Below are 27,930 nucleotides of genomic sequence, written 5' to 3'. Positions count from 1 at the left end.
CTCTTCACAGCCTACTGAACATCATAAATTAGACCTGGACAGGTGATTACTGTATCACACTGCTTATGGCAATGTGAGAAAAACAGACTGGAATGTAAGAATATTTGGTATTTATAAATTGTAAATCAAAAGAATGTCAAGGCAAAAGATAAAGTAGAAAACAAGACCTTATTCCCATTTTATAAGTCTTTATTTGTGTCAACAGAATGTGTAAAAAAATGAGTAAATTCCAGTGTTCACTTTTCTACATTTGAGGTTGGTTTAAGGTTAATATTTTCAGTTATAATTGAGGAAAATTTGTTCAGGAATTCATGATTATTTTAAAAAATAGAAATATAAATAATAATGATTAGTGAGATTATTGTTTTCCTTTTTACCATAGATGTCAGTTTTAACCTAAAATTATAAAGTACATAGTATTTTAGTATTTTACATAAAGTATTTTACTTTATATACTAAAGTAAATAGTATTCTATTTCCAGGTGGATAATATTTCATTTAAATAATGCCTGAAAGGTTTTCAGAGCATATTTACTCAAGTTATCTTCCACATATATTTATCTCCTAGGAATCTGACAAGAAGAGAGATTCAGGGAAAGTCCTATTTATATTTCATATAGGCAGAAAGGGAGGCCAAGAGAGATTTACACAACTTGTGGGGTAAAGCACTGATTAACATTTGTGACCTTTATTTCAGTGATTTTTTTTTTGCTTTATGTCGTGTTGCTTCTCACTATATTACATTGATAGTATAAATGTCATTATCCAGGTTATTTTATAGGATTCTTGTGGTGAAGCTGGTTGCACTGACCCCTCCGTCAACTGACCAGTCTAATGGGGCAAGAATTTTTCCACATTTTTACATGTGATTTGACTACCTCTGTCCTAAGAGAACAGTCTACTATCTGAGTATAAAAAATGTGATTAGAAAATACTATGCCTTTATGTTACTCCAACAAAGAGCCATCTTTCACACCTTTCCAAGTAAAAAGAAACTTTAAAAAAGTTCCAAATAATCCCAGCATTGCACGCTATCATGAAAACTGGATACCTTTTATCTGTTTATTCATTGAGGTGAAGAATGTAGCCTGGATTTCTTCCATCGAAAAACTTGAAGTCAGATCTGTGGCCGAACTCCAGATCTGATTTTAGCCTTGGGGAAACAAAGGACAAAATTCAATAGCTCAACTTTCTGAACGGCATGGATGATTCGATGAGCTCTTTTCTGTTTCTGCATCCATTGGCCAGGAGACCTGGATGTGATAGGGCTTCAGTTCCTCAGGAGGGATAGAATCTGGGGCATTGCTCATGAGATCGTGCCCCCGGAAGGATTTGGGGAAGGCTATGACATCTCTGATGCTTGGTGCTCCAGTGACAAGGCACATCAGTCTGTCTAACCCTGTAAAATATAAAGTTGATAACTGAGAACATAATCTAAGGTTGAGGGTGACTTAGTTTTTCTTAAAGGTTGTATAAAACAAATAAGAGCCTTTAATAAGTTGCAGCTAATCACAGTTCCCTGGCCTTTTTAGGGAACTTCTGTTTGAGAGGTTCTTTTATCTCACTGTAGAAAAGTGCTCAGGACTAATATTCACATGTGACTGGGATTAATAGTCACAGCAATTAATGAGACCTTAGCAAGTGCTCACTGAAGGCTTAAAAAAAATTAGGTACTGTGCACAGGACTCCAAAAACACAGAAGGAGGTCCCTGTTGTTGAGGGCCTACAATCTAGGTAAGCTGCCTAGAACCTCTCACACTTTTCTTGTTTGAAAAAACTAGCAATGTGAGCAACCTGGGCCATCAGAAAGGCACTGGCATATTCCTAATTTCACATAAGCTGAATACTGTGGTGCAGTACTTTTCATACTCCAATGAACGTGTCTGAGCTTCCAGGGAAGTGAGCAATATTGACTTAAGACTTGTCTAGTTTTATTCTATTAAAAAACATTTTCAAATGCAAATTATCAGTTAACTTTTATCTTTATAACTGGTTAAATATATTTTTAAAAATATGTCATCAGGGAATCGCCTGGTGGTCTAGTGGTTAGGACTCCACGCTTTCATTGCTCAGACCGGGTTCAATCCCTGGTCTGGGAACTAATATCCCACAAGCCACACAGCATGGGCAAAAAAATATCAAAATGAAAAACACCAAATTCTTTTAGAACTCTTGGGCTCACCTCATACCCTCTTTACTCCTCCACTTCCCCAACCCCACCCTTCCTCATAAACTGAGAGCCCAAATTTGACACTTAGGCAATGGATTGAAACAAGGCTTAAAAAAGGATAGATTGTTTACCTAAGGCAATTCCTCCATGAGGGGGCGCCCCATAATCTAAAGCCTGGAGCAGATGGGAGAGCAATTTCACATCTTCCTGAAATTCAAAAGATAATTTAAATACATACTGAGGGCCCACTAGGTGCCAGAATAATATAATTAGTTGCTAAAGGGAAAATAAAAGTTGAATTTAAAAAGTACCTTTAGAGGCCTATATTTAGCAAGAGAATATGACAAATCAGGGGTACTATAACATGCAGAGAAATGCCTGGGGCTCAGTAAATGCAGCTATTATGCTGATAATGCAGACAGAGTTAAGACCAATTAAGGACATGAGATGTGGCCTCAGAAAAAGGGTGAAAAGGAGGACCTGGTCTTGTCACATGGGCTAAGAGGTGAGGTTATCAGGAAGGCAACAGTGCAGATGCTGCCAGAAGATAAGACAGCTTGTGGGCCAACAAGAGGCTGCTGGATCTGATGACCACGGGCAAGATAGCTTTTATGGGCAATGCCTGTGGAAGTGTTGCAGCTGTGTCTGAAATGGGTCCCCAACCAGACTACAGGTCACAATCAAGTCGGGGAAACTTCAAGGAACAAACGTCCAAATCTCACATCTAGAGCTTTTTTATTTTAATTGGTCTGCTGAGGAAAAGTGAGTGGTTTTCTTGTTTTGTTTTTAATGCTTTACCGGTGATTCTGTTCTAATGTGCACAAGGGCCGAGAGGCACTAGGGTGAATGAAGAGAAGAAGTTCAAGCAATGTATTCTCACTGACATTTTGAGAAGCTTGAAAGGAATGAAGAAAAAACAGAAGTGGTTTCCCACTAGTGGGAAACTAGCAGTTAGGGGTTTTGACTTAAGAGGAGAAAAGTTAAGGGAGTTTGTAAAGTTTTTAAAGCTAGAGTGTTCTGAGTTCTCCAATGCTGTTCCCAAAGTTCCTCAATCTCAAATAACCCACTCCACAAAGTGATCTTTTAGGATCAGACTCTCTTGGACTTCCTGGACCAAAGATTTCTAAGGATTTCTTGGGCCTCCTGAAATCCATCCTAGCCTCCTGAAGAGTCATCAACAAACCACAGATTCTTAGGCTTGCATCTATATAGACTCTTCTGAAAATTCTGATTAACCCACTCTCCGTCATTATCATTAAAATCTACCCCACCTCAAATACTAAGTGACATAAAATTCTTTCAAATCACTCTCCTTTTCTCTAGCAGTATCAATATTTTCAGGACTCCCCTGGTAGTCCAGTGGTTAAGATTCTGTACTTCCACTGTAGGGAGCATGCGTTCGATCCCTGGTTGCAGAACTAAGATCTTGCATGCCCTGTGGTGTGGCCAAAACTGCACCCCCCCACCCCCCAAAACAACACAATTTTCAGCCACTTCAGACTGCATCCATTTTGGAGCAGTGCCGTGATTAGGAGGTTGGGAGCTTGGGTTCAAGAGCAACCCTGCCTGGGCCTGAATCCTGGCGCTGCTTGTTTCTGTGCTATGTGACTTTAGGCTAGGTTCATTAATCTGTTTATCTTTAAAATAAGTAGAATAAGGGTCTTAATTTAAAAAGTAAGTGTGAGGGAACTACCCTGGTGGTCCAATGGTTAAGAATTTGCCTTGTAACACAGAACATGTGGGTTCAATCTCTGGTTGGGGAATTAAGGTCCCACATGCTGCCGAGCAGCTAAGCCCTTGCACCACAAGTACTGAGCCCATGTGTTCCAGAGCCCATGCCTAATGACGGAGAGTAGATAACTATCGAGTCCACAGCTAAGCTGACACAAAAGAAATAATTGTGAGGATTCAGTGTGTCCATGCATATAAGGTACTTAAACAGTGCTTGACATATAGTAGTCACTAAAAAATACCCATTATGTTAATTTATTTTTCAAAGTCTAACATTAAGGTAGAGAAATAAGCTGACACTATTCTGTAGCTAGTGAATCCTCCATTCATGACAAATTTTAACAAAACAGACAAATATTAGGGTTTTAAAAAAAGGCCAGGTTAGAAGATGATGTTACCTTTAGTACTGTGTCCAGGACGTAATGCTGAAGCTCTGAATTATGAATTCGGATAGAACCACCTCCTATCTCATTGCCGTTTAAAACCAAGTCATAGTGTTGGCTACGGACCTAGAAGATTCAAAGAGCCTTTGTGTTAGAGAAAAATCTCTGGTTTTCTGTTCTGTAGGTTGAAGAAACTGTAGCTACTTAGGGACAATGGCTCAAATCTGACAATTTCTTCTGGGGCTTCTGGAACTGGGTCAGACCATGAAACCTGAAGTTTCCGTATTTCCGTTTAATTTGGAAGTATAGCTATCATACCTTGTGGGGCTCAGTGTAAAGAAGGTGAATGTCACTCGGATGGGGAGCAGTAAATGGGTGGTGGGCTGACTCCAGCTCTTGGGGATTTTCCTCCTTGGGAAGGAAGAGGGGGAAATCCACCACCCAAAGGAAAGAGAACAGAGCGGGGTCACGAAGCACCACTCCTCTTGCTTCTAGAAGGTCAGCACACTCCAGTCGTAATTTTCCCATCAAAGAGCACTGCAAACAGAAGATACAAACGTTAACTGCTGTAACAGAACAGGCAGCAAATGACACATGTGGATTCTAAAGCCAGGCCTTTCTCTGAGAAGTGAAAGTCGCTCAGTTGTGTCCGACTCTTTGTGACCCCATGGCCTATTCAGTCCATGAAATTCTCCAGGCCTGAATATTGGAGTGGGTATCCCTTTCCTTCTCCAGGGGATCTTGCCAACCCAGGGATTGAACCCAGGTCTCCCGCATTGCAGGCAGATTCTTTACCAGCTGAGCCACAAGGGAAGCCTAAGAATACTGGAGTGGGTAGCCTTTCCCTTCTCCAGGGCATCTTCCGGACCCAGGAATCGAACCGGGGTCTCCTGCATTGCAGGCAGATTCTCTATCAATTGAGCTATCCAATTTACAGACGAGACACTCTCTGCCTCTCAGAAGAGAAGGATCTGAGGATGATTTGCGACATTGCTGAGGATGATGGCCACACTCAGCAGATTTGGTGAGTATTTGCTAACACAGTGACTTGAGAACACAGGTACCAGAGCTTGATTAACATAGGTCTGTATCTCAGTTTGGCTACTAACTCCTGTGCACCTTTTCCCATAGTAAAATGGAGATAAAATATCTACTCTAAAGACTGTTGTGAAGATCAAGTCAGATAAGCTCTGTAATATGAACCAGCCATTATGATGAGTATTTCCTTACTGTGCCTGAAGGATTGTGGGGAGGAGCTGATGAGAGGCTGTATACACTTAACATTCAATAAATGTTGGCCATTATTAGAGAGACAGTATGGGTTAGAGGTTACATTAAGAGTGAGACTTCTGGAAACAGATTTTGTGGGTTAGAAGTCAGGGTCCTCCACCTCCTAGCTGTGTGAGTGTGAACAAATTCTTAACCTCTGTGCCTCAATTTTCATAAATGAATTAATTTAAAAAATGACTGTAGTTTCAAAAAAAGTTGTAATTAAATAGCTTTCTTCACTCTTACTGCAGGGAAAGGGAAGGGTAGTAGATTAACTTAGGCTTGTAGATGAACCCTGAAACTATTCCTTTGGAAGAAATAATGATAAATAAGTACAGCACAAATATAAATTAGTAGAATAAACTTGATAAAGTACAAATTAGGCACTATAAAGATATACTATAGTGCAAGGATGACTTTTTATCATGCTTGACATTTACTGTATATTTAGTATATTTTCTTTCTTTTTCTTGGCTGTGCCATGTGGCATCTGGGATCTTAGTTCTCCAACCAAGGACTGAAACTGGTTCCCATGGGGTGGAAGCACAAAGTCTTAACCATGGGGCCACCAGAGAATTTCCTACAGTATATTTCTTTTTAAGGATTTCTTTTTATTTTTTGGCTGCATGGGACATGGGATATTAGTTCCTCGATGAGGGACTGAACCCATACCCACTACATGCATAGAGTCTTAATCACTAGCCCATCATGGAAGTCCCCCCCCGCCACATTATATTTTCAATATTCATGTTTGAGTTTTATACCACACTTTGTATATTTTACAATGAGGGCACAATACAGTCCATAGGGTCACAGAGTTGGACACAACTGAAGCGACTTAGCATGCACACACAAACCACACTTTGTATATTTTACAGTGATCTCTAAAGTTAAATCCACTGTTCCATATATCTCCTGAAGAATGGTGATTTAGCCAGTGTGTGGCAGCGTGTACCACCTGCCAGGTGCTGCTCCTGAGGAAAAAGGATTCTGTTTCAGCTAAGTAGGACCAGGAGTGTCTGCCAACCCAGCAGCCCTTCAGCAGTCTGATCCGTCCCTTCACATTTTCAGAAATGCATTCTGTACGAAAGTTTGGGACTACCAACTTTTCTTAATCTGCTAAACTTCAAAACTGAAAAATTTTTTCACAGTTGTACAATGAGTATCAATAGCCCTCTCTCCACCTAAGTGGCTTTCCTAATCAGCCAAATCTAATCTGTGTGAGCAATGCCAATGGAGGCTGGCAGATGATGCAAAAACTATAGTTTTTACATAATGCATTATAAAATGCCAAAAGACATTTATTAATATAAAAACTGGCCTTCTCTATTGGCGCACTGGATAAGAATCCACCTGCCAATGCAGGGGACACATGGAACTTTATCAATAAGACCAGAATCCTGGTCTGGGAAGATTCCACATGCCATGGAGCAACTAAGCCTGTGCACAACAACTACTGAGCCCGAGCTCTACAGACTGCGAGCAGCAAGAACCAAGCCTGAGTGCTGCAATTACTGAAGACTGCACGCCCCAACTGTATGCTCCACAAAAAGAGAATCCTGTGCAATGAGAAGCCCCTACTGGCTACAACTAGAGAAAAGCCCATGCAGCAACAAAGACCCAGTGCAGCCAAAAATCAATAAAATTATAAAACATATATATATAAAACCATGCAGAGCAGCTCCATTTTATGAAATTAACAGTCAATTTCAAGTATGTACGATACACATAGGAGAAGAGAGGCATCATTCAACACCAACAGCGCAGAAGCCTGGAGGTAATTTTTCTTACTGCCTTCTTGTGCTCTCCGGCAGTGAGCAGGACCACGTCCTCCTCTTGGGTCTCCAACAGTTTGACGAGTCCCAAGCCTTGCTCCTCCATTATGAACTTAGCAACTGGAGAATTCCAGGTTTCATTGGTTTTCAGGAATATAGGTAAGACTTCCTGATAAAGAAAAAGACTTACAGTTTTTAAAAAGCAGGGGTGATTTATTTTTCCTGTAGTACAAAGATTTCTTGTCTCCAAAAGAAAAAGAAGAGGTTATCTTGAGATTATCTCTATTTCCTCCTTGATACTAAAGGAATCTGAAAAGTAATCTCACCAAAACGAAAAAAAAAAAAACAAAAAAAAAGAAAAAGGAAAGAAGGATGGGAAGGGATGCCAGCAAATAAGAGATTCGTGAAAATTTTTGGCAGGTTGCATGTGAGTGAAATAGGAATGACCAAAGAAGCAAGATGAAGGAAACTCTAGCCTAGAGAACACTGGAGCAGCTTCAGCACAAGAAGGAATTGATATGGCCTAACACGTGGATCAGAGAAGGCAATGGCACCCCACTCCAGTACTCTTGCCTGGAAAACCCCATGGACGGAGGAGCCTGGTAGGTTGCAGTCCATGGGGTCGCTAGAGTTGGACCTGACTGAGCGACTTCACTTTCACTTTTCACTTTGATGCACTGGAGAAGGAAATGGAAACCCACTCCACTGTTCTTGCCTGGAAAATCCCAGGGACGGGGGAGCCTGGTGGGCTGCCGTCTATGGGGTCACACAGAGTCGGACACGACTGAAGCGACTTAGCAGCAGCAGCAGCAGCAACACGTGGATAAACCCCTATCTTCATCCCATATAAGGAACAAGCTCACTTCTGTCCCCTGCCCGCCCTGTCCCCATCCTCCAGTGAACAAACAATTAAGGGAAACTGTCGTTTGTTCTTGCTCCCCTCTGTTGCAGCAGGGGCCCCAGTAAAGAATTGCCTGAATTTTTTTTTTTTTTAAAGAAGGAACTGATCTCACCCTGCAAAATTCTGAGGCACAGGGCCGCTGGGAAACAGGCAACCATCTTGCTGCTCACTCGAAAGTAAACCTAACCATTTACATAGGGCCCTTTAAACAGCTTTTGAAATAGCTCATTCTTAAATACGTATAACTAATAATCACTACATATTGAATAAGCTATAGCATTAAAAAAAAAAAAAGACCCCTAGAGGAAAGAGATAATTTAGGGACCAAAAAAAACTTGAATCTTCAAAGGTATTAAAAAAGATACTTTATCAATGAAACCAGAATAAAATGCAAAGAAGCAAGCAAGAACTAATAGGATATAAAAATATGACTACTTAAATTTCAACAGGAGAGCTGAAGAAATCTTCGTGAAAGAATAAAAAAGACAAAATGATGGAAAGGACATGAAAACAAAAGAGACAGGCAAGTTACAAAGAGAGGTCTTAAGCTTCATATTTAAAAGGCCCCTCAAGTGTGCAACACACGGAATGTTACTTCCATGTCTTGGTTATTGTAAATAGTGCTGCTGTGATCACTGGGGTGCATCTATCTTTTCAAACTAGAGTTTTCCTCTTTTCTAGAGATATGCCAGGAGTGTGATTGCTAGATCAAATAGTTAACTCTATTTTTAGTTTTTTAAGGAAAAAAACTCCATACTGTCCTACATATTGGCTGCATCAATTTACATTCCCACCAACAGTGTAGGAGAGTTCCCTTTCCTTCACATCCTCTCTGGCTTTTATTGTTTACATAGACTTTCTGATGATAGCCATTCTGACTAGTGTGAGGTGATATCTCATTGTAGTTTTGGTCTGCATTTTTCTAATAATTGGTCATCTGTATATCTTCTTTGGAGAAATGTCTACTTAAGTTTTCTGCCCAGTTTTTGATTGGGTTCTTTGGTTTCTTGATATTCAGTTGTATGAGCTGTTTGTAAACTTGGAAAATATGCTCTTGGTGGTCACATCATTTGCAAATATTTTCTCCCAGTCCATAGGTTTCCTTTTTGTTTTGTTTATGATTTCCTTTACTGAGCTAACGCTAGTAAATGTGGCTAGGTCCCATTTGGTTGTTTTTACTTTTATTTCTTTTGCCTTGGGAGGCTGATCCAACAAAGAATTGCTACAATTTATGTCAGAGAAAGTTTTGCCTATGTTTTCTTCTAGGTGTTTAAAGGTGTCATGTCTTATATTTTAAACATTCAAGCCATTTTGAGTTTACTTTATTTTGGTGTGACAGTATGTTTGAAGTGTGTTTTTACATGTGACTGTCCAGCTTTCCCAATACCACTTGCTGAAGAGACTGGGTAGTCCATTTTCAATCCATGGAGTTTATATAGTTATGATCAGTGAGTATATAATTCTGTATTCTCCTTTTCTTACAGATCATTATAACCTGAACATTTCCCCTACATTACAAACTTCAAAAAGGAACTTTAATATTTATTTCCTTAATTCTTCCTTAATTAAACCACTCCCATATGATTTCATTTTATTCCTGTAAATAATACTGAGAGGGTAACAGGCAGGAAGGCCAGGGGTCTCCAACAAGTGTCAGACATTTTTATCTTTCTTAAGTGGCAGGAGGAAAAAAACCTAGTGATATTTTTTTCCTTCTCTATACAAATTTAAAAGGAGGTTTCTCTTAAAATACTGTGTTGCCATAATGACACCTGGTTTCACCTGAAGTTAACTATTCTCAAACCTTGAGATAACCAATGCATTTTTCTATGGAAATATTTGTCTTAAGCTATGCTAATGTGTTATGCATTTATCCCAAACTCTGTCTTCAAGTCGGTTCGTCTCATGGCTCAGAACCTACTTGAAAAACCAGTATGTTATACTCAGATATCGTTGCCCTAATCTATGCAAACGAAACTATTTGTATGGTAATCTGTCCTTCTACAAGATTCAAGTTAATCATTTTATGGCCCAGGATGAACCATTTGGTGCCAAGATTATCCCAAAATGCATCTTATGGGTTAGGGGCCTGGTGCCATTCTGAGTTTTAAGACATTCCTTTCTTTCATTAACAGACTACTAGTGACTATATAACATCCAGCTGAAGACTAGCAGCTGGGTACTCTTTCTGCCCCCTTCTGATGCCTATGTCAGAAGCTTTCTCTATCTCCTTTATACTTTAATAAAACTTTATTACACAAAAGCTCTCAGTGATCAAGCCTTCTCTCTGGCCCCGGATTGAATTCTTCTCCTCTGGCGGCCAAGAATCCCGGCGTCTTTTCATTCAACAACAACCTTTCAATACTGTCTATAAGTGTCCTCATATCCAAGATCCTTCCTTTAAGGTATAGAAAATTACTGACTCAAAGAGCATGACTATTTTTAAAGTTATTGATTCCAAAATGATTGAGGCAATTCATACTTCCAGTGACAGTGTAAGAATGCCCATTTCCTGCTCCTTTTCCTCCAGATTTTAGTGTTACCGTTCACCAAGCCAAGAACACAAAATATATCTAAGGACAGGTATATTCAGAATTTAAAAAAAGGGTATGGGAAGAATAATGAATATTGGCTTTCTTTCACACTAACCATGCTTCATTTAAACCTTGGGCCCATTAAACCTTGGGCTTTATTTAATCTTCCCAACTGCATTAAAGTACTATTATTTATTTTAAAAGGCTATGGTTGAAATTTGCATTCTGATTAATGGTAAATTCATCTAAGTTGGAGTCTTGGAGTTATATCCAGGGGTAAGATTAACTTTCAAAAGAAAAAGAAGAAAAGTAGAAGACTGATCTGAAATAACAAACCTCTCAAGACTAATGATAGCATAAGAGTACAAGCAATTAATAGTTAAAATATTGAATCCCTAAAAGAAAGGAAAAAACCTGCTCCTTACCTCATTAAAATGGTCAGCTGCAAATTTTCTAATGGATTCAATGTCCTTCCTTTTCAAGTATTTCTGATGAAAGAAAAAGTAAATTCATCAATATGATAGCCTCACAAACATGTCAATGAAATGGGAAAGAAATATATTTTGTGTCTTTCCATTATAATATAAGATTCAATAAAGATTTAATTTCTATTGTCAAATGACAAAATTTTAAGGCTTGTTTCAGGTGTATTCTTTCTAATTATGCAGGTCTCAATGGAAACAGCTGTGAATGTATTCCACAGAAGACTGTGCATACATAATATGTTCAAAATGTATCTTTACAACTGAATTGTGAAAGATCAACAAAATCAATAAGAAGGCTTGGAATTTGATTATTTCAGGTCACTTAAAATTCTTTATATCTTATTTCTTTAAATTATCCCAATGTGTTTCTAAGTGAGATACTATGGCTCTCATCATCAGTAATACTCATGGAGCTCAGGTACGGGAGATATAAAGAGGTTTACATGGCTCATGACCCTTCTAATCTACCTGGGAAAGAATGGATATACTCAAATTGGGATAAATAATATCAAGCAATATATGTTATACTGAGCTTACCTGGACACATTCAATATATCTGGACTAGAGTATGGGCACCAAATTACTTTCCACTGAACATATGAAGTGAATAAAAAGTAATGGTACTGAATTCTTATACTCATTTTAAATATACTAATATGCTTATATATTCAACTGAGTAGTCTTTCAAAATAGTCATCCTATTCAAAATACATTTGGAATTCCTCTTCCTAAATTATTTCCAAAGCAGATGTGCTAACTACATAAAAAAGACACGTCCCATTACTAAAGAGCCCATGCTTAACCAACCCAACAATTCTCCTTCTCTCATTTCCACTCCTTTTGCTTTTCATAGCTCCACCTCCTTTCTCTTCCCATTATTAATACAATAGATCCCAGAGCCTCAGAAAACCCGAACCAACAAGCAATGGCTATGCTAAAATTGATACAGAACTGGGAGCCTTTGGACAAACTGAGGCTGGAAACAGAAAAATAATCCCAAAAGAAGTACAGAACTTTACAGCATTAAAAAGAAAAATAAAAGCACTAGATCTTGAGAGTGTAAACTCAAATTCATAAGGTTTTATCATTCTCTCCTTATAGTTCTAGAGACACTCAGTTCAGTCGCTCAGTCGTGTCCGACTCTTTGCGACCCCATGGACTGCAGCACGCCCGGCCTCCCTGTCCATCACCAATTCCCAGAGTTCACCTAAACTCATGTCCATTGAGTCGGTGATGCCATCCAACCATCTCATCCTCTGTTGTCCCCTTCTCCTCCTGCCCTCAATCTTTCCCAGCATCAGGGTCTTTTCAAATCAGTCAGCTCTTTGCATCAGGTGGCCAAAGTATTAGAGTTTCAGCTTCAACATTAGTCCATCCAGCGAACACCCAGGACTGATGATCTCCTTTAGGATGGACTGGTTTGATCTCCTTGCTGTCCAAGGGACTCTCAAGAGTCTTCTCCAATACCACAGTTCAAAAGCATCAATTCTTTGGTGCTCAGCTTTCTTTACAGTCCAATTCTCATATCCATACATGACTACTGGAAAAACCATAGTTTTGACTAGACGGACTTTTGTTTGCAAAGTAATGTCTCTGCTTTTTAATATGTTGTCTAGGTTGGTCATAACTTTCCTTCCAAGGAGTAAGCGTCTTTTAATTTCATGGCTGCAATCACCATCTGCAGTGATTTTGGAGCCCAGAAAAACAAAGTCAGCCACTGTTTCCACTGTTTCCCCATCTATTTGCCATGATCTTCGTTTTCTGAATGTTGAGCTTTAAGCCAACTTTTTCACTCTCCTCTTTCACTTTCATCAAGAGGCTCTTTAGCTCTTCTTCACTTTCTGCCATAAGGGTAGTGTCATCTGCAAATCTGAGGTTACTGATATTTCTCCCAAGCAGTCTTGATTCTAGCTTGTGCTTCATCCAGCCCAGCAATTCTCATGATGTACTCTGCATATAAGTTAAATAAGTAGGGTGACAATATAGAGCCTTAACGTACTCCTTTTCCTATTTGAAACCAGTCTGTTGTTCCATGTCCAGTTATAACTGTTGCTTCCTGACCTGCATACAGATTTCTCAAGAGGCAGGTCAGGTGGTCTGGCATTCCCATCTCTTTCAGAATTTTCCACAACTTATTGTGATCCATATAGTCAAAGGCTTTGGCATAGTCAATAAAGCAGAAATAGATGTTTTTCTGGAACTCTCTTGCTTTTTCTATGATCCAGCAGATGTTGGCAATTTGATCTCTGGTTCCTCTGCCTTTTCTAAATCCATCTTGAACATCTGGAATTTCACAGTTCATATATTGCTGAAGCCTGGCTTGGAGAATTTTGAGCATTACTTTGCTAGCGTGCGAGATGAGTGCAATTGTGTGGTAGTTTGAGCATTCTTTGGCATTGCCTTTCTTTGGGATTGGAATGAAAACGGACCTTTTCCAGTCCTGTGGCCACTGCTGAGTTTTCCAAATTTGCTGCCATATTGAGTGCAGCACTTTCACAGCATCATCTTTTAGGACTTGAAACAGCTCAACTGGAATTCCATCACCTCCACTAGCTTTGTTCATAGTGATGCTTTCTAAGGCCCACTTGACTTCACATTCCAGGATGTCTGGCTCTAGGTGAGTGATCACACTATCCTGATTATCTGGGTCATGAAGATCTTTTTTGTATAGTTTGTGTATTCTTGCCACCTCTTCTTAATATCTTCTGCTTCTAAAGACACTATTAGACTCTATATGACAAATTACATTTTTATTTAAAGAGAATGTTTCTCTCTGAAGCTTAAACATGCCAATGTTGAACATATTTACTTCCCAAATACAGATTCTAGAGAAGACATAGAATTGGCTCCACTTACTGCTCCTTTACGGATACATATGGCTTTGACAGTTCCTTGGGGTTTACTAAGGGCATCTTGGAGAAATCCAACTTCTGTGTTTCTGAACATGTCACTGACATCTACAATCTGGAAAATAGAACAGAAGAAGGTAACTCAACGTGAGGTCATTTTTATCACAAAACCTTTTACAAACAAGATTTTAAAGAGGAGAGTAGATCTTAACATTTACAGAGCACGTTCATCCAGTGTTTACTGCAGGTTGGGCACCATAAAAATGTTAAGGTACTAATGTATCAGTAATAGTTCATTTCATCTGTACAATAAGAGTATGAGGTAGGCCCTCTTATTATCCCCATTTAATAAAGAGGAAACCAAGGCACAAAGAAATGACTTGCCCAAGATAACACAGCCAGTAAGTAGCAGAGCCAGAATTAAACTTAGGCAGCCTAACTTAAGAAGAACCACCATTTCATATTACAAAAGAAACAAGGAGTAGTTAACCTGGCTGCTGTAAGCAGGTAGGTATAACTTTTTCTGTTAAATTTTTTTCATTATAAGAATTAAGTGCTGCCTATTTGTGGACCAGGCAGAATTCAGTTTCTAAGGAATCTACACTGAGAACCAAGATAAATGTCATCAGCATTACAGCAATGAAGAACTGTTGCTCTCTAAGAGAAAATAAAAAGTGGCTTCCTAAGGGAAACTGCTCTGCGAATAAACATTTCCCATGTTTGAGCTCTTTATAGACCAGGGAAAGAGAATAAATAACCCTTAATCATTTGCCTTCCAAGTCCATTTTAGCTTAAGAAAAATTCAAGAGGAAAGAGTAAGTTTTTTTTTCTTTCAAGTTACCATTCACATCCATATAACTAATAACTTGTCAGTAGGAAAAACCTTGCTCTTGAAAATGGATCTTGGAACACAGTAGATAGAGAAAAGGTATTGTAATGTTGCTGCTGCTGCTAAGTTGCTTCAGTCGTATTCGACTCTTTGCGACATTATAGACGGAAGCCCACCAGGTTCCCTCGTCCCTGGGATTCTCCAGGCAAGAACACTGGAGTGAGTTGCCATTTCCTTCTCTAGTGCATGAAAGTGAAAAGTGAAAGTGAAGTCGCTCAGTCGTGTCTGACTCTTCGTGACCCCATGGACTGCAGCCTACCAGGCTCCTCCGTCCGTGGGATTTTCCAGGCAAGAGTACTGGAGTGGGGTGCCATTGCCTTCTCCGATTGTAATGTTAACATGCTATTATTCTCTCTTGCTGTCGCTGGGTAACAACAAAAGTAACAAGCTAAGGGAACAGCAAAAAATATGATACAACAGTGTAACTGGTTGTAAAGGTTAAAGTGGTTCAAAATTGACTACAGGACCATTTGGGGGCAGAGTCCTGGGAAAAGTGAAGAAAAGTACCTTCATCCCAAAGCGAGTGTCAGGTTTATCGGTTCCATAGCTGGCCAGTGCCTCAGCAAAAGGCATAGAAGGAAAAGGGACCACCAGAGGATCTTTGTCACTGGGCCACGAATACTGGAGCAAGCCCTCAATTAGACTCTGGACGCCCGTCTGGTCTACAAAGGACATCTCTATGTCGATCTGAAACCGAAACAACATACGGAAACTAACTTGAAGAGCCACCGTATTAATAAAGACATACACAGTTATGTATTCCTCTTGTTTCAAATTACCATTGGATTCTGTTCTTACTACGTGGGGGAGCAGGTTAAATATTGTAGTATGTCTGTTTTGTGCCAGGCCCTGTGCTAATGCTCTACATACATCCAACTGTTAGTGCCCACAACTATCCCATGGCTGAAGGCTCAGAGAGGCTAAGTGACTTCTGCGTGTGTGCAGTTAAACTGTATTTGATCTTAATGTCTGTCCATCTCTAAATCTTACGGCTTTTGTGCTTCACCTACACTGGTTAATATGATATAACATAGAAACTAAATCATAATAGCTTTGTTCACACTGACTAGATCTGTTTACAGATTAAATGTCAACACGAGAAATTGTTGGTTTTAGTGCACAAGAGATTTTTTTAAAAGAACTTTATCATATCATGATCATTGAAACACTTTAGGAATCTGTTCATCCTTAGTTTATGACCATATTCTTTTTCTTTTAATTTATTTTTTAATTGAAGGATAATTGCCTTACAGAATTTTGTTGTTTTCTGTCAAACATCAACATGAGACCATATTCTTTGTAAATGGATCAAAAATTAAATAATTAATGCCTTAACTACAGGTTGGTTTAATTAAATATCTGATAGATAAATGGAATGAGAAGAAAGTATAATTTCTGTCCACATTCTTGGGTGTAGCAAGGCTGAATCAATAAGAGGCGAATGAATATAAGTACCTGAGTAAATTCGGGCTGTCTGTCTGGTCTTGAACCTTCGTCTCGGTAACATCGGGCAACCTGAAAATATCTACAATTGGAAAACAGCATTAATTCAGTCAGGATTCTAGAAACACACACACACTTTCCCCTAATAGTTCCTGGCAATGTAGGCTATGAAATAATACTACTACTAAAGCAACGCAAGAAACTGTAAAATCCTTAAGATGCTCTAACCTACTCCGACATATGGTTGACCCACGAGAAGTTAACTACTCTGTATATTTTCTTAAAAACATACAATGGCACCTTTGGATGTCCAAATATTAGACTGACACACAGGACAGTCCATGCTTCTTTATATACATACTCTTTTGCTTCAGCCAAACTGAAATACCCACTGCTCCATGAGTACACTTGAGCCTTCCTGGGCTATGCTGTTCCAACTTTCATTTTCACCTGCTGAAATGCAGCTCTGTCCCAGAAGGCCTAGATCACAAAGTTTTTAATGATATTCCCCAAAACAATATAATTTCCAACTACTTAAGGCAACCAGTCTGCAACTCTCAGCATACTTATTTTTGGTTTACGTCACACTTGGTTTTATTATCCTGTTTTGTCTTAGATTCATCAGCTCAAGAGCAAAACCTATTCTTTTTTGTTTTTAACCCCTTGTCCCATCTATTAGCATAGAACTTTGTACATAATGGACACCGAATAAATCTTTACATAATAACTACACGTTTTTAGGATATTTTACAAGTATTTTCCAAACTCTCATACATTTTCGAAACTTCTTTTGAAAGATTAGACAATTTTGTGTTTCCTTTCCCCTCTTTCCCTTTTTTCTGACCACTGCTAGCATAAAGAAAGCTCACCTGTCTAGACCACCAACCATCAGAAGCTGCTTAAACTGTTGAGGACTCTGAGGGAGAGAATAAAACTTCCCAGGTTCCCTGGATGGTATTACAAACTCTTTTGCACCCTTTGAATGAGAGAGAGGGAGTGCAGAAATATTATTTAAAAAACATATCCAACAACTGGTGGAAGTCGTTCCTCAATGAAATCAACTAAAGAGTAAAGTTCCCACAAATGACAGTTCATTTCTTACTCATCCTTCAGTCCCCAAAAGGTTGGCACATAGTAGGCTTTAAATAATGTTTGTACATATTAAGTATAATAATATTTGTACATATTAAGTATACTTAATATTCAGTTCAGTTGCTCAGTCGTGTCTGACTCTTTGAGACCCCATGAACCGCACGCAGCACGCCAGGCCTCCCTGTTCATCACCAACGCCCAAAGTCCACCCAAACCCATGTCCATTGAGTCGGTGATGCCATCCAACCATCTCATCCTCCGTCGTCCCTTTCTCGTCCTGCCCTCAATCTTTCCCAGCATCAGGGTCTTTTCAAATGAGTCAGCTCTTCACATCAGGTGGCCAAAGTATTGGAGTTTCAGCTTCAACATCAGTCCTTCCAATGAACACCCAGGACTGATCTTTAGGATGGACTGGTTGGATCTCCTTGCAGTTCAAGGGACTCTCAAGAGTATTCTCCAATACCACAGTTCAAAAGCATCAATTCTTTGGTGCTCAGCTTTCTTTATAGTCCAACTCTAACATCCATAATGACTACTGGAAAAACCATAGCCTTGACTAGACAGACCTTTGTTGGCAAAGTAATGTCTCTGCTTTTGAATATGCTATCTAGGTTGGTCATAATTTTCCTTCCAAGAAGTAAGCATCTTTTAATTTCCTTGCTGCAATCACCATCTGCAGTGATTTTGGAGCCCCCCAAAATAAAGTCAGCCACTGTTTCCCCATCTCTTTGCCATGAAGTGATGGGACCGGATGCCATGATCTTAGTTTTCTGAATGTTGAGCTTTAAGCCAATTTTTTCCCTCTCCTCTTTCACTTTCATCAAGAGGCTCTTTAGTTCTTCTTCACTTTCTGCCATAAGGGTGGTGTCATCTGCAAATTTGAGGTTATTGATATTTCTCCCAGCAGTCTTGATTCCAGCCTGTGCTTCCTCTAGCCCAGCGTTTCTCATGATGTACTCTGCATATAAGTTAAATAAGCAGGGTGACAATATACAGCCTTGACGTACTCCTTTTCCTATTTGGAACCAGTCTGTTGTTCCATGTCCAGTTCTAACTGTTGCTTCCTGACCTGCATACAGGCTTCTCAAGAGGCAGGTCAGGTGGTCTGGTATTCCCATCTCTTTCAGAATTTTCCACAGTTTATTGTGATCCACACAGTCAAAGGCTTTGGCATAGTCAATAAAGCAGAAATAGATGTTTTTCTGGAACTCTCTTGCTTTTTCGATGATCCAGTGGATGTTGGCAGTTTGATCCCAACTTAGTATTATGCTTTTTGAGATGAATGCCCAATTGTGTTACTAGTTAAAAGTTTTTTGTTTTTTTTAATTTGGAATCCTGTTTATTTATTATTTTTGGCTGTGCTGGATCTTTGTTCTATGTGGTTGTTTTCTCTAGTTGCAGCAATCAGGAGCTAGTCTCCAGTTGTGGTGTGCAGGCTTCTCATTGCAGTGGCTTCTCTAATTGCAGAGCATGGGCTCAGGGTGCACAGGCATCAGTAGGTGTGCTGCATGGGCTCAGCAGTTTCAGTACATGGGCTTAGTTGTTGCACGGCACATAGAATCTTTCTGGACCAGTGATAGAATCCGTGCCCCAGCACTGGCAGGCCGATTCTTCACCAAGGGACCAGGAGGGAAGTCCAACTAAAAGGATTTTGGGCATCAGTTCCTATGCAAGTAATTCTTAATTGCTTATCTAAACTTAAACTATAATTTTATAAGTCCATGGATTGTATAAATACCAGTGTTTGGAAATGTCAGTTCTTAGTGAACATGTGATTTAGTTTTAAAGAACAAATTCATTATTGATTGGTAGCTATAAAGCTCAATGGAAAGAAAATGATATAGGATTAAAACATTCTGACTAAAAGTATTAACCCATATTATTTTTTCAACTGTAAAAACACCTAGTTAATGTGACCATCCTAAGGCAGTAAAATAAAAGAAATAGAACTAAGGCAATATAAAAGCAAAGTGGTCTAGTTTCATAACCAGCAGGACATTATTAGTAGGCTGACTTAAGGAATATACATACCCCTGGAGTCCTCTTGAATAATGTTGGTGTTTCTACATCCACAAAACCTAAAAAAGAGAGACATGTCAGAATTTAATAGATGGGAATTTACCAAACATGAATTTACCAAGTACTGTCCAACAAATCTGAGGCTACCATTTAATTAGGAATTTTGACTGTAATTGAGTTACCAAGCACATTAATGCTGGTTTCTACCAGTTCAAGAGGGAAGCTGAAGATTTTCTATTCTATTCATAAAGTTTGTACTCTTGTCCTGAAATAATTCTGTTGACGGATTCTTGTGTATTGAACTGTTCTGGTTTTCCTGTTCTGCTAGCATAGCAAATATAACACAAATATAGTAGAAAAAAGTCCAGGACTGATTGAAAAGTCTAGTTTCATTCACATGACATTTCTTCTTCTTCTTCTTTTCTTAAATTTTATTTAATTGGCTGCCTCAGGTTTTAGTTTGGGCATGTGGGATCTAGTTTTCTGACCAGAGATCAAACCTAGGCCCCCTGCTTTGGGAGTGCAGTCTTAACACTGAATCACCAGGCAAGTCCCTCATGTGACATTTCTGAGCTCCCAATAAATGATGTATAAGCATGAGAAACAACTAAGAAAACTTACAGATAAAAACCAAAGGGCTGGTCCACCTCAATGTGATGGGCAATATATAGCCGATATACACAGGCACTATCACCTTGAAAAGTCTATATTTATGACCCAGGTTCTAAATAGGAAAAGGAGTACATCAAGGCTGTATATTGTCACCCTGCTTATTTAACTTATATGCAGAGTACATCATGAGAAATGCTGGGCTGGATGAAGCACAAGCTGGAATCAAGATTGCTGGAAGAAATATTAATAACCTCAGATATGCAGATGACACCACCCTTATGGCAGAAAGTGAAGAGGAACTAAAAAGCCTCCTGATGAAAGTGAAAGTGGAGAGTTGAAAAGTTGGCTTAAAACTCAACATTCAGAAAACGAAGATCATGGCATCTGGTCCCATCACTTCATGGGAAATAGGTGGGGAAACAGTATCAGACTTTATTTTTCTGGGCTCCAAAATCACTGCAGATGGTGACTGCAGCCATGAAATTAAAAGACACTTACTCCTTGGAAGGAAAGTTATGACCAACCTAGATAGCATATTCAAAAGCAGAGACATTACTTTGCCAACAAATGTCTGTCTAGTCAAGGCTATGGTTTTTCCTATGGTCATGTATGGATGTGAGAGTTGGACTGTGAAGAAGGCTGAGCGCTGAAGAATTGATGCTTTTGAACTGTGGTGTTGGAGAAGACTCTTGAGAGTCCCTTGGACTGCAAGGAGATCCAACCAGTCCATTCTGAAGGAGATCAACCCTGGGATTTCTTTGGAAGGACTGATGCTAAAGCTGAAACTCCAGTACTTTGGCCACCTATGCGAAGAGTTGACTCATTGGAAAAGACTCTGATGCTGGGAGGGATTGGGAGCAGGGGGAGAAGGGGGCGACAGAGGATGAGATGGCTGGATGGCATCACTGACTTGATGGACGTGAGTCTCAGTGAACTCCTAGAGTTGGTGATGGACACGGAGGCCTGGTGTGCTGTGATTGATGGGGTCGCAAAGAGTCGGACACGACTGAGCAACTGAACTGAACTGAACTGAGGGAACTAAATTATGCTTTATGTTACTAAATTATGCTCTAGGATAAAACACATGGAAATTATTGTTTCTTTCCTTACCATGTAGATTACAGAGATATTCCCGCATTTTCATGACCATCTGGGATCTCAGTCGCAGGTTATACTGCATTTGGGCACTACGCAAATCTAAGTAGCGGTACTGCAAACGAAGAGTCTCTGTTTTCTAAACAAATGTAAAGATTTTTATGTTTAAATATGCTTCAAATGTTAAAATATTTCAAATGTTTCAATCATTAAAAAGGTATTAACTTTAGACACAGACTGAATTTTCAAAAACTTTAGCTCTATCTTTAGCTTCTACCAGTTGTATATACACCAGCATCCTTAATTCTCACAATTTCTAGGCTTGTTACTAGTACAGATTTTACATTTTTCAGGGAACCACACTTCACTGACTGAAATTTATCTACTTTTCTAAACTTGTATCCATTCATTTCCGGCCCCCCCCCGTTTTTTTCTTTCTTGACCACACCATGGGGCTTATTGAAATCTCCGTTCCCCAACCAGGGATTGAACCTGGGCCATGGCAGTGAAAGGATTCTGGAATCCTAACCACTAGGTCACCGGGAACTCTCTATCCATTATTCATTTTTAAGCCTGGAGTTTGGTCTTGAAAAAACAGAAAAAGTAAAGATTTCAAAGATTATTAAAAAATCAACAGCAGAGCCAAAAACAGCCACGACTTTTCACCTGAATGGGAGAAGTGAAATGAAGGGAACAGAGGACGACGCTACAACTGTACTGGTAGGAACATAACAAGGAGGTCTGCTTATTTTTTAAGATGGTAAATCTTTGCCTCCCTCTTGTGCTGACAACTTTTTTTAAAAAGTCCTTTCCCCAGAATAGGTTATTTCTTTGATACTAAAATAGAAATAGAAGAACCGTCTGCCACTTCTCTTTTTAAGAGCTTATAGCTGGGGGAAAACTGTACATTTCCTCCCTGCCCCCCCCCCCCATAACAAGGTCAACTCTGTACTTATATTGCTTTTTCTAATTAAAATATTAAGTATTGGGAACTCAAATATAAGACAAAGTGGCCATACAATTTAAAAATGTATGTTTTATAGGTTAGTTTACAAATTAGGTATTATACAGGTAGCTATAGATTATTTGTGACAACTGTAGATAATTGTCACAAAGGTGAAAAGTAGCTGGGCTTACATATTCAGGGCTATCTAGCTTTCTCAAAGAATATCCTAAATTAAAGTAATAATATTTGTATGATTTATGAACATTTTATCATTGTTAGAGGCTTAAACTTAACATGTGCATTGCTCAATATATGCCATTTGGCCATTCCAATGGTAGATACAAATTTCCCTTCAAAATGTAAAACCATAGCAACAAAAAAACTTGAACAAAATGACACTGAAGTCTTAAAGAGAACCATGTTTCCAACTGTCTGAAAAAAAATTCTAGCTTAATGAAATGTTGATATTTAAGAACAGTTTACCAGGAAATTATAAAATTAGAAGAATATTCATGACATAGCTATAACAGAATGCTTAATTTCGTAGAAAAACTTTTTCTTAAAATTCCAAAAACACTTTGCTGGTTACCAGCATTTTCTAGACACTCTATTTTATTAGTAACAGAAGATGGCACCTTCATAAAGTCCTTAATTTCAAAGGGCAGCTTCTTGCAGGAATTCAGAAGTTTAGCTGTCTTAACTTTGATTTCAATCTCACCTGTTGGCATTTTCTTAAAGAGAGAGAAAAGACCTGTTTTAAAAATCATTCAATCAATCATGTACACAATGAATATTTATGAAATGCAAGCATTTATTTACATATGTAAAACGCATGGGATGCTAATAGTGCATAGTCTAAAACATAAATGTCTGTGTATGACTGATGTTCTTATGCATCTTTGTGGCTGACGAGCTCATTAACAAATGTCTTAACATGCATATTTATTTAGGTGCTTATGTTCGCAGTGATGATTTTTAAATCTGTAGGTTCATCTGTAGAACCTGCAGAGCTTTAGTGCTAGATATCTAATAGATACACAGTCTCTGTTGCTTGAATGTGTTGATTGTGCAAATGTACACAGGTAAAATTTAAATAGATGGTTTCTAAATTACTAACTGGATTCTTTTGTCCTGGAGGTCGGGAAATTACTGTCCCAGACACTTGCACCACAGATTCCATGGGAGCTTCACATAAAATCTTCTTCACCGAAGCAGCAGACTACAGAGTAAGAGGGAAAAACAGTTCCAACAAACAAGTGAACTTAAAGAACTCTGCAGCAACTAGATTATGGCTTAGAAAAATGTTAATACTCATAGCTTAATTACCATAAATACCAGGGCTGCCGTTAATGACTTTATTAAAGAATTTGGTTAAAAAAAAAAACCAAAAACTTGATAAATTGAATCCCCATTTTGATGCCATATAACCGAGCATATAAAACTATTAGTTAAGAATTAAATTTGTTTTTCCTTAAGAGAAACTAAGAAGAATGATTAATGCAAACAAGCCCCACATACTTTAAAGGCAACTGTCTCCAAATTTTTTTTCCTTAATAGAAAGTAAGAAGAATGATTAATGCAAACAAGCCCCACATACTTGAAAGGCAACTGTCTCCAGGGTTAAACTTAGGGACAGTTAAATCTAGGAGCAATGAAAGACTTCTCCTAGGTTAGCTATGCTCATCTCTGATATCTGAAAGATAACCCATGACTCTTTACTTAATTCAAACATTAACAGCTGAGTAAATCTTATTTTTCTCAGGCATATAAAAATTTGTAAATATTACCACATTATAAACCAATTGGCCAAGAAGCATGGCGAGAATTATCTAATTTTAATGGTAATTACTTCTGGAGCAGGTAGTACTTCATATGGCTCAATCTCAAAGGGTACAAACAGATCTACAGTGAAAAGTCTCTCTCCTATCTTTTCCCTCCACCCCTTAATTCCCCTCCTCAACGTTATGTGTCGTTTCAGGTATATTTTGTAACACACACACACACACACAGACACACACACGCCCTTTTAGTACAGATAATATCACTCTACATGCTCTTCTGTATCCTGTTTTCATATCTAACAATACAATTTGGATTTTTTCCCGTATTAGTATATAAAGAGCTTCTTCCAGCTTTTCCTTGCTGTGAGGATGTACGTTAATTTTTATACCAGTCTCTTATTGGGGAATATCTAAGTTATTCCCAACTTTCAATTAAAAACAATTCAGCAGTGAATAATCTGGTATTATATTTGTGTCATTTTGCATCTATGTTAGTCTGTTTGTAAGATAACTTTAAGATAATTGATTGGAACTGGAATGAATGGTTCAAAGAATATATGCATTTATGATTTTGATATTGCCAATTGCCCTCCATAGTGCTAGTGCCAACTTGTACTTCCTCCAGGAATGGATGAGCATTTATTTTCCCAAACACTGTGTGTTGTCAATCTAATGCATCAAAAATAACAATTCTGTATAATGTTTTTTTTTGCCATGTTGCATGGCTTGCAGGGTCTCAGTTCTTCAACCTTGGGCCATGGCAGTGAAAGTCTGGAATCCTAACCACTAGGCCACCAGGGAATTCCCCAATTCTGTGCAATTTAATTCACATTTTTCTGCCTATGAGTAAAGTTGGCAAATTTTCATATGTCTACAGACATATAAAAAAACAGCCATTTATATCTTCTTTTCTATAGATTTTATGTTCATATTCTGCATTCATATTTCTACTGGATCACTGGTCTTAAAAAAATGTTTTTATTGATTTGTAGAAGCCTTTATGTATTAGAGAAATTAGTCCTTTGTCTGTAACATGAATTGTACATATTTTTTCCCAGTTTGTCATCAGTCTTAATGCTGCTTACAGTAGTTTTAACAAAAACCTCAAGCACACTGATCCAACATGCTTTGTTTCAAAGCATCAAAGAAACTTTCAGGTAATAGGAGGACCTTTCTATTACCTCATCCTGGGGAATGACAACTTGAACAAGTCCATGGAAATCTCTTAGGACCAGGAAGATATTTTGCCTGATTAATGAATAAAATGAACATATTAGGATAAAATCTCTGAGACCAAAATTTAAGCAGGCAAAACAAACTAAACAAAAAGCCCATGCAATTTCTCACGTTCTTTTTTTATAATAAATACTGTGCTTCATAGCTATCTATATTCATGCAATTATCTATGTAGGTTATTAAGGAAAAAACACTTTTTTCATTTGCAATATCAACTTTTATTAGCTGTATGTACAGCTTACGAATAATATCCAGATGAGTTATTAATAAAAAGGCAGATTTTTAAAAATTTTATTAGCTTAAGTCTTTATAAGAAAATTTAACTAAATTTGGAAACCTTGCACATATTAAAATCCAAAAGTAATATTTTAGGATATTAGAGACATCTGATTGGTCATTTCTTTAAATGCAGCAATATAAAATCTTACCTTTTTCTAAATATAAGACTCAAAGACATGTGTTTGAGCAAACCCTGGGAGATAGTGAAAGACAAGGAAGTCTGGCATGCTGCAGTCCATGGGGTCGACTTAGCAACTGAACACTACCACCAAATATGAGATGCAATCTAAAATTTTCTAAAAGAGGTCTAATACTAACTTAAACCTCTACAAACTATCAAAAGGTCCCCAAATCCCAATATTATAGCATTCAACCTACATTTCTCACGTTTTTAGTACCAAGAAGAGGTACAGAAAAGCCTCCTCAGATTTTCATTTCAGGAGATAGAAGTCACCAAAGGTCTGGGTCAAATATCCACCCAAAGGGGACATATTTTTTAGGAAAGTCACACAATCTATGTATTTTGGAGCTCTTCATTGTGAATTACTGTGCTATTCACATATGTTCTAGAAATAAAGAGCCAAACAACAAAAAAATGGACTCAACATCAAGGAATCATTGTTCATATTTTTAGGCCTTTCTCTACCTAAATTTAGAATAAAATATGCTTTTTTATGCTATTGATGCTTATCAGCTTACCCAATTACTAGTTCTAGGAACTCTTCAATCTTAGTAAATCTAGAGACATTTCTGTCCTCTGGTAGATCACACTTCATTATTATACGCTTCAACAAATGTTACTGGTACTTACTGAGTGACACTATTTGAGTTTTTCAAAACAAAATAAAACTGAAAACTCAATGACTTCTGAGAATCCTGCAAGAGCTGCAAAGCTTTTATTCTTCTGACGGTTGAAAATTAATAAAGGTTTGAAACTGCCTTGGGAAAACCATCACCATGTGTTCTTACACCACTTGCCTCTATCTACCTTCGGAACTGAATCCATCCACATAAGGTGACTTCTTGGCCTAAGTGAGAAGAACGCAACTCTCCACATGTGTTGGTCCGGGCAACAAAGCTACTGAGTTCTTTTGAAAAAGAGGGGGAAAAAGGCAAGATTAAAAGTATATCATTTGCAAATTTCTGAGAATAGACTCTTAAATCATACCATCTTTGGTATTTCATGTCAATGGATAAAATCTGAAGTTGAAGAACGTAATCAATCACTATTAAAATTGCCTGCAAATATGTCAAAATCCAAGTGAATAACTGTCAATGTAAAATTTTGCCTCCTCTTAAGACTATAAATATTTTTGATCACTCAGTGTTTGCACCGATCTGTTCTTTATAGTGCACATTCTTCCTCAAATGAAGTAAAAGTCCTGGAAATTACAGAAATTTGTTGGTGCAGTAACTGGTTTTAGTATATGAATCTAGAGTGAAACAGTCACTTGTACACTAGAAAACCCTATTTAAAGTATTCTCAAGTATGCAAGAATATTTTAGGCTTCTTATTTAGGCATCAACTAAATGAACAAACTATTCATGTGATTACTCTACTGGTCTTTTTAAACTTCAGGGGAAAAAATAAAAAAGGAAGAGGGTGAATAATATGCTTCTATACATAAAGCTAGCCAGTCAAGACTTGTGGGGAAATGGAATAAAGCACTCTGGCTGCAGAGAACAAGAGGCAGTGCTGTTCAGAGGACAAAGTTCCATACTGCATTCACCTGGAATTCTCTGTGAACTCAGTACCATACTTCGGGCGGCAGAACTCCAGATCAACTGGGTGGTCCTTCTGGTGGGTGTGGATAATTCCCCGCACAGTCGACTTAACCAACAGGAGAACATGTTGGAGCCGCAGGATGGTAAAACGCTCAGGAATCTCACGCTGCAGGTGTTGGATGGTGGTCAAAAGTCAGTTTAGGAACTGTAACAAATCCCTTAAAACGCCAGGAGTTCCCACTCTTTAATATTGAAGCCCTTGTCCGCTGAACATTCAAATGCTCGTGTAGGTAAACTAGATAAATCTGCAAAGTCGTTGGGGCCTTTGGGGAAAGTGAGTAGGGTAAAGATTTTTTAATACCCTTTCCCCCTTCTCAATGCATCCGTTTGCACTTCTATTAAAGGTAGGCCAGAAGCGACAAGCGAATGACTCCATACAGCAGCGCAAGGCGGGATACCACGACCGTGCAGAGGCAGCAAGGGGCCGGTCAGCAGGCGCACGCCCTTCCCGTCTTTCCACGCTTTCCTGAAGGTTCCCGCGGGCAGAACCGGAAAACAGGGAAGAAATCAACCCCGCATTTCAAACCTCCCAAACCTGTCGGCCGACCTCTAGTCTTCACAAGGAGGAAAGCAAGCAAATCCACAATGTTTTTAGGGCCTGGAACCACACATACATGCCACTGAACGCCATTCACTCCTTAACCCACCCCGCGACG

At 38.6% G+C, this 27,930-nt stretch overlaps 1 protein-coding gene across 3 annotated transcripts; it reads right to left on the bottom strand.

Moving 5' to 3' along the window:
* Positions 1-174: 174 nt before the first annotated feature.
* On the bottom strand, positions 175-27,926 carry DARS2 (aspartyl-tRNA synthetase 2, mitochondrial). Of its 3 annotated transcripts, none has more exons than XM_061381716.1 (18): positions 27,822-27,920; positions 27,220-27,380; positions 26,478-26,577; positions 25,156-25,222; positions 23,311-23,412; positions 22,829-22,924; positions 21,263-21,386; positions 19,553-19,599; positions 17,299-17,405; positions 16,442-16,511; positions 15,494-15,673; positions 14,105-14,212; positions 11,189-11,251; positions 7,345-7,497; positions 4,603-4,821; positions 4,300-4,410; positions 2,302-2,377; positions 175-1,399 (listed from the first exon to the last, which is right to left on the bottom strand). In XM_061381716.1, exons 2-18 carry the CDS (start codon positions 27,338-27,340, stop codon positions 1,185-1,187), a joined length of 1,959 nt encoding a protein of 652 aa, XP_061237700.1. In that variant the 5' UTR covers positions 27,341-27,380; positions 27,822-27,920; the 3' UTR covers positions 175-1,184. The 3 variants fall into 3 exon arrangements, with proteins under 3 accessions (XP_061237700.1, XP_061237701.1, XP_061237699.1); XM_061381717.1 differs by having other exon boundaries at positions 27,810-27,916; XM_061381715.1 differs by having other exon boundaries at positions 27,220-27,926.
* Positions 27,927-27,930: the final 4 nt, after the last annotated feature.

Source organism: Bos javanicus, chromosome 16 (genome assembly GCF_032452875.1).
Source record: "Bos javanicus breed banteng chromosome 16, ARS-OSU_banteng_1.0, whole genome shotgun sequence".
NCBI lineage: Eukaryota > Metazoa > Chordata > Mammalia > Artiodactyla > Bovidae > Bos > Bos javanicus.
This window is presented reverse-complemented; position numbering and strand designations above follow the sequence as displayed.